General features: G+C 38.8%; 1 protein-coding gene across 1 annotated transcript in view; it reads left to right on the plus strand.

The window, feature by feature from the left end:
• prx (periaxin) overlaps positions 1 to 5,462 on the plus strand; it is a 29,251-nt gene extending 23,789 nt beyond the window's left edge. Inside the window, 3 exon segments of the mRNA XM_035679632.1 lie at positions 23 to 447; positions 449 to 2,303; positions 3,164 to 5,462. Coding sequence (XP_035535525.1) covers positions 23 to 447; positions 449 to 2,303; positions 3,164 to 3,450 — 2,567 coding nt within the window. The 3' untranslated portion in view covers positions 3,451 to 5,462.
• The last annotated feature ends 2,530 nt before the right edge of the window (positions 5,463 to 7,992 follow it).

The following is a 7,992-nucleotide window of genomic DNA, read 5'->3' on the forward strand; positions in this document are numbered from 1 at the left end:
GTTGATATTTCACTTCCAAAAGGAAAAGTTGAAGGCCCAGATGTTGAAATAGAGGGAGGTTCTGGAGGAAAATTCAAAATGCCTCACATGAAAATGCCGAACATCGATATCTCTCCTCCTAAAGCAAAAGTCGAAGGCACTGAAGTAGAAGTGGAGGGAAAGGGACGAGGAAAATTCAAAATGCCTCACATGAAAATGCCAGATTTTGACATCTCTCTGCCCAAAGGAAAGATTGAAGGTCCAGAAGTTGAAATGGAGGGATACATGAAAATGCCTTCAGTTGATATTTCAATGCCAAAAGGACAGGTTGAAGTTCCAGACACTGAAGTAGAGGGAAGTACCGGAGGGAAGTTCAAAATGCCTCACATGAAAATGCCAGATTTTGACATCTCTCTCCCCAAAGGAAAGATTGAAGGTCCAGATGTGGACCTAAAGGGAAGGTGGAAAATTCAAAATGCCTCATATGAAAATGCCAAATATTGACATCTCTCTGCCCAAAGGAAAATCTGGCAAAATTGAAGGAGCAGAGCTGGAGATTGAAGGAGATGAGGGACAGTTCAAGATGCCTAATGTGGACATATCTATTCCTAAAGGAAAAACAAATATTGACACACCAGAGATGAAAGTGGATGCAGAGGGAGGAACCATCAAGCTGCCACATATCAAGATGCCAAAAGTTGATATTTCAATTCCGAAAGGTAAAAGTAAAGATGTTGAAGCACCGAATATAGAGATGGGAGTCACTGGAGGAAAATTCAAAGGTCCAAATGTTAAACTTCCAAATGTGGGTATATCAGTACCGAAGGATAAATCGGGTGAAGTGGAGATCAATTTACCAACCTTTGAGACAGGAGGGAAAATTAAAGGGCCAGAGGGTCATGGTGAAGCTGATTTACATGTTGAGGGAGAGCACAAAGGTCTGAAACTCAAGGTGCCAACAATAGATATCAAGGGTCCAAAAGGAGACCTGGAGCTTGATATAGGACTTCATAGAGGAGATGGCAAGAAGGACAGGAAAAAAGTTGAACTACCTGACTTGGATCTCAACACAGCAGGAACTAGCAGTAAAGTAAAGGGGCCTAAAGTCAAAGGAACAAAATTCAATATTGGAATGCCAAAAAAGAAAGCTGGCAAAAATGTAACAGCAGAAGCAAAAATATGCAAAAACTGTGGCAATGTGGAGTTAGGTGGTAAAGTCAAACACAAATGCGAGGTTAAAGAAAGACTTGAGTATGAAGTTGAAGTTGAAACCCACAATGGAGATAAAGAGGAAAAAGGTCGAATTAACATCGTAGTGCCAGAGGTTACATTACCAAGTGTACAAGGCTCAGCCAGCTTAGGAGCTGGAGGTGTGGGTGGCCTCTCATCATCTGGAGCAGAAATCAAAGTCCCCAGGATTCCAGACATAGACTTTGACATTGGTACATCACAGGATGAAGATGATAACAAAACAGAAAAAGGCAAGAAAATCAAAATCCCTAAGTTTGGTGTCCCATTACCCTCCATCTCCTCTCCTGAGGGACGAATTAATCTCTATGGGCCAGAAATTCAGTATGAGGGCCCTAAAATGCCCAAAGTAAAGAAAGCTGTTTTTGTCTTGGTAAATCCTCCTCAAACAGATGAGCCCGCTGCATGCACTGGCACAACATCTGAGGCTGAAACAGAGGACGTTAGAGTGAAGATGCCCAAAATCAAAATGAAGCCAAGCTTTGGGAAATCCAAAGATACGTCAGGTGCTGTGAGCACAGAGTGGGAGGGAGACGACAAGTTAAAGGGAGGAAAGATGAAAATGCCCCAAGTGTCATTTTCTGGCAAATCAGGGTCATTTGATGTTAAAGGTTCAAGTTCAAGTCTCAACGGTGAACAAGATGCAAGTCCTCACAAAGGCTCCAAGGATGATAAAGGGACATTTGGAGGTAAATTCAAACTTCCAAAGGTTGAGTTCACCTCTCCATATGGCAAGATGGCTGCAGAGGAGGACACAGGGATGAGTGTGAAACTGGGAAAGGATTCATCACCAGGAGAAGTGGGAAGAGACACTAAAGGGCTTAAAGTGAAATCAGGAAAGATGGCCGCAGCAGGTTTTAGTGAGGAGCCTTCGGGGGCTGTGGTGTCATCTCATGCCAGAACAGAAATGCTGGACAGGGACAGCTCAGAGTCCCCCTCTGGTTATAACATGGAGTTCAGCTCAACAAAGGTCCAGGCTTGGAGCGAGGTTGAGAGCAAAAGTAGAGACTCAGAAGAAAGAGAGTCTGGTCCCTGGTTCAAGGTCCCCAAGTTCAGCCTGAAGCCACACTCCACAGGTAAGGATAAAGGAAACTTCAAACTGAGATAGATAACAACATCTTTGAAAAATTAGACTTGGAATCAAATTCTTGATAGTAACCAAGTCAAACATCATTTATCAAGTTCTTAATAAGTGGGACTAAATTACTTGATTCCTATATTGTCAAGAATATTCCGAAAAGTAATTATTTCCAAAATATATATATAGTACTAGCTATCATTTCAGTTTTCAGTTTTTATTTAAAAGAGGCACTCTACTGATTTTACACTTAATAGTCAGTTTACTAGTCATGGTTAGTACCGCCCAGTGTTAATATGTCTTCTCTGGTTCTGGTGGAGCTTTGTGAAGCCCTAAAAAGTAACCTGAGTGACCAGGTTATCTCTGCCTAGTCTCAGAGAATACAGATATTTAGTAGCTTTTGCAAGATGCGGCCCCCCCTGACTAAACGCCTGCTGTCCAGTTACATTATTGGAAGTTTAGGACTCATACTAAAAGTATATCTTAGTCTGTGCTGCATTCTGTCTTTCCACAAAGTTCCCCAAATGGTATAGAAGTGCTATTTAAAAGTACTCCTTTAAAAGAAAAGAATTAACAACAATGTGTTGTGTTGTATAATGACCTTTTTGTTTTTTATACTTCATACCTGCATTCTATTTCACTATATTACCATAGAACATATTATATAATACACTGCATTATACATAATTTATCTTTGCTACATTTGATGTGTTTTTTCTATAAATTATTAATATATATTTCCTGTTTTGTCTCTGCTACATAAGACTAAGTTTCTTTTTCCTCTTAATTTCATCACCTATCCTCCTCTCCTATCCTTCCTCTACTCGCCTCTGCTTCCTTCCTCACCTCCTCCTCCAGGCTTCCTCCAGATAACCCCAGAGGGCTCTCCTCAGGCCCAGCGGAAAGGGGCGGTGGGAGGTGAGGTTGACGTCTCGGGGTCTTTCTGCCTCCACACCTCAGGGCTCGACTTCACCACCCAGGATATGTCCCAAGAGCACCAGGTCTCCTCCACCGAGGAGGGAACTGTCACCATGGTGACCAAGACCACCAGAATAACCCGGCAAATTGTCTCCACTGAAACGCGAACAGGTGAATCTTCGACAACCACGTCAACGACTCACCAGGTGTCGGACTTTAACTACTGAGGATGCTGTAATGATATCTTAAATGTCTTTTAATTTTTTTGTTTTTCTTTGGTGAGGTTGCAGTGTTCTTGTAAGCTAAGCCTGCAACATGGCAAACCTCGATCGAGTAAAAGTCTTTATTTTATATTCTGATAGGTGAGGTATGAATGTGATGAAAAACAATGACGTTTCATCAATCAGCATTATCGTCATTATTACAGCAAACAGAGTAATATATGCTTCCTTTTTTCATTTTAAATGTGACTATTTTTTGTTATTTTTGAGTTTTGTTAGTTTAGTCCTAATTATTTATCATATTTTGTTTGGTTTTAAGGGTTTCACTCTGAATGTAAACATGTCGGATTGTTTAGTTATTTATTGTTGTTTGTGTGTTCAAAATGGGCTGGAATGAGTCATTAACTCACATCAGCATCATGGATTCGACCATGATTTTAAGTTCAAAATCATTCATTTTGAACCACTACAGGCCAGAGTAATATTTATGTAAATACAACTATATAATTGCTTTTTTGAAGCAGTATCCCTTCTACACGAAATGTAATTATTTTCATATTCACAAAAGTCAGGAGTAGAAATGATATTTTTTGACCTGATAACCTATTTTGTTTGTCTTGATAGAAAAGTGTGAGCTTTTTGAGATTATAGGATATTCTCATTTTCTGCCATAGTTTTATATTTTATGCATTTATCTGGTGCTGTTACCCAGAGATAGTCACAGTGAGTGAGCAGGACACTCTGGACTCTTTTTCTGCTGTGGGGATCAAACCTGTGACCTTCTGCTTACAGGTTGCTCTCAAACATTTAGGCCACCCTGCTGCTAATCTATTTTATATGTATGTTTTTACTGTACACTGCCAGACACCACTGTATATTTTGTGAATGAGGCTTTAGCTTCAAGATATTCCTCCTGGCTGATGCTGATTTTTTGAAACGTTTCAAAACATCAACAGTGAGCTGGGAGGCAATTTGGGGATTTAGGGGTGCTGTTGGGCGCTTTAAGAAAATCAGTGAGAGGATATTTTAAGGGTAAAACTGTAAACCTTTTCCTTTGACACTTAAAAAATAGCCCTCTAAAAATGATGTTACTATAAGGCTGCTACAATGACTGACTGGCTAAGGAGTGGCGAGCCTTTATCTTGTACAAAAGCCATCACAACAAAATATGTCCTCTTAAGACAGAAGAGATCAAGAACAAGAGGACCAAGGCACGTTACTAATCTGACATTCTTCTGTTTATTATATAAATATTTTTGAAGATATTATAGAATAACGTCAGATTAATAAAAGCATTTTTATACAGTGCCTTTACCCCTGTCCTCCATTTAAAGTATGAATTGCTTTGAAATGGAAGGAGAAAGCCTTGTGCTGTCTATAAGATATTTATTTTATTGTCTCAACATTTAAACATTTAAGTTTCATTCCCAAATGCAGTACCCACCATTTGAAAGAAAAACAGCTACTGTAACATTTCTGATATTAATTGAAAACTTACTTTTGAAAGCTACTGATTTTATACACTACTCATAGCCATTTACTTACAAGATAGCAGTTTCACAGGATACAACCACGTGATTTTTCAGAATAATGAGCTATTTTTCAAGTGAATGTAAAGCATTTAAGAATGAACACTTTACTAAGTATTGAAAAAGTTGACTTTACTTAGTTTGCTTTACTTGGTTGGTAGATGGAATGTAATTGTGTGATAAAATGCATTAAGACATCCTGAAATCCACTCCCACATTTTATTTCATTAACATCTTTAAACACAATGCCTGTTTTGCAGGTGAGAAATAGATAGATTTTTTAAAGCTGGAACAAGAGTAGTGACATGTCAAGGTAACACGCACTGAGTAGATTCTATGTGTATAGAGATTTTTACCTTTCTGGTTTAATCAAGTCCTCAAATTTCTTTTAGATGATAAGGTTTCAGTGCCATGTGTTTTTGTCAAAGCTGCATTGGAGAGGATGTTGGTTAAGATGTTATATCAATAAAATAATATTCCCACAAAAATTATTTGAATGATGGTGTCCTGGTGTCTCGACCCTCACAACAGCTGAATTAATTATAAAGGTTGTGGACTGATTGGTGTTTCATGAGGTTTCTCACTGTACGTCCACTCAGAAGTTAAGTACACTCACTGACAAATTCAAATTACTTTGGTAGAAAACATCCAGGTGTATGGAAACCCATTTACAACATCTTTAACTCACAACTATCTCAATATATAAGTAATGTAATGTAAGATAACAAGTACACTTACGATTTCATAATTTTGACTTAGTATATGATAATTTTAGGTTAGTATATAGTATTAATGTTTTATTATATATTTATGTCCTATTTTTTAACTTGAAATGTAACTTTAAATGTTCATAATCTCATGATACCTTGTTACAAGGAAGAATATTTTCATCTTCATTTTCCTGGCAAAAATAAGCTTCCATACAGAATGTGACCCATGTTAAAGGCCTGTTTCTATAAGATTTATCATCTTCTTTGAGCATAATGTGATAAACAACATCATCACACAAACATCAAACATTTATTTTATCATCAGATGAAGCTTCACTGGTAATGAAGACACCTTTCTAGCCAAACATTCACACAACAACACACAACAAATCATGGTGACTTGGTGTTTTTTGTAATGAACTGAGTATCTTGAATGGTCAACAGGCTAGTTACACTTTTACACTCATTATATTGGCTGGATTTTGACGCCAATGTCAAAGTACTTTAATGATGCCCCCAGTGGTGGTTTCAAGAAAAAGTTATTGTTGTTCTCATGTTCAGTGCAGCTTTAACATCTCAGTTACTGGAATATACTGATGGGTCTAGTCAGAACACATAGAGGTGCATCAGGACTGATCGTTCTCACCTGAACATGACAAAGGAAACACTGCAGGGCCATTCCCTGTATGTCACATTCTTCACTTGATTAAAAAGCTGCACTGCAGAAGCAAAAGCACAGGCGCAGCAAAAAATACTTTGAGGAACGGATTATTCTCACCTTTGAATTCAGCCTGAATCAGCCACCAAGAAAAAGGAGAATGAGAAACCTCTTTTCTGCTGTGGATTAGAGACTCAAAAGCACATGCATGAGTCTTATTGAAAAAGTCCTGGAGAGGAGGGACTTTGGAGGAGAAAGTGATAAACTATGCACACCAGTGCATGACGTCTTCCCATTTGTGTGTGTGTGTGTGTTCTCAATCTACTTATCTGCTGCTGTGATGATGCTGTACGACGTAGGCTACCAGGGTGAGTGTATGTGAGGGGAGACTAATGCTGTATGAGGAGCGAGCAGTGCCTCAGAGAGGAGGGCAGTGAGAATCAAGAGACTGCAGCATCACTGGCTACAGTGTGTAACAAAGAACATTATATCTCGCTATGGAGCAGACTCTCTTTACACTGATCTCTTCTAACAGGATGATAATCAGCAGCAGCACTTAGAAACTGTGGTAATGTCATAGTGACTTGAGTGTAGCTGTCCTGATAACTAAAGTACATTTCCTGACAACACCATTTTCATACTGTATTGTTTGGCTGACATAATATCATATGGTGCTATCAATATTGAATGAAGTTGTTCCTTCACTCTCTTTAGAAACAGCCAACCAGTTCCAGGATGAAATGGTTGGCTCACCATCCTCCAGCCAACAAACATGTCATCCATCTTAAATTTGCTGTTTAGTCTCCACCAACCTTTGTGTTGCTGCTGGCTTTTTATATCTATAATAATATTATGTGACAGAGGTCTCTGGTGCCGCTTATTATAAAGGTTTTTCTGCTGTGTAAAAACAGTTATTTTCTTTGACATTAGACATTATTTCCTGCGCTTTCTTCACTTTATATGACACCATATTTATAATTAACAAGTCACATAACGGGAGCGCCCATACATGAGGGCTACCAAGGCCTTACCCCCACACACTGCTACTACAACAACTGCTGCTACAGTTGCTGGTACTAGTCGGCTAACTTAACATGGTTGATGTATTCGCTGACAAAACACACAGGCCCACAGTAAACAACATAGTGCAAATAAAGTCAGATATAAACACTGTCATTGCAGAGTAGACCAAACTAATATCACCAGATTACCTGCTATAAAAATAATACTTTAGGCAACAGCAACATTTTCATCTTCTATCTGGAGTTCAATAAATATGAATTATTTCTACAGAAAACATGAAGAAAACTCTGTAAACTTACATTACCTGCATGAAACCACACTGTGCAATAATAAGCACAAGTTTGCACAAGTTGAGCTATATAATCATGTGATTAACTTCTCATATGAGACCTTGGGGAGCATGTATGTGTGTCTGACGCCCAATCTTTTAGTTCAGAATCGTTTTAATTGTGCAGCAGACAGAATCATTTTTACCCTGATGGGAATAAACATTTCCAGGCAATTATCCTTTTTAATTAAAAAATCTTTCGCCTGGCAGCTCACCTTGTGGAGTGTGTGTGTCAAGACTTCCCACAGTGACCGCAGAGTCGGCCAGAAGCCCTTTGCTGAATGTCTCTCTCTCTCTCTC

The sequence above is a fragment of the Morone saxatilis genome, unplaced genomic scaffold, assembly GCF_004916995.1.
Source record: "Morone saxatilis isolate NCDOM2014 unplaced genomic scaffold, NCSU_SB_2.0 Contig8, whole genome shotgun sequence".
Taxonomy (NCBI): domain Eukaryota; kingdom Metazoa; phylum Chordata; class Actinopteri; family Moronidae; genus Morone; species Morone saxatilis.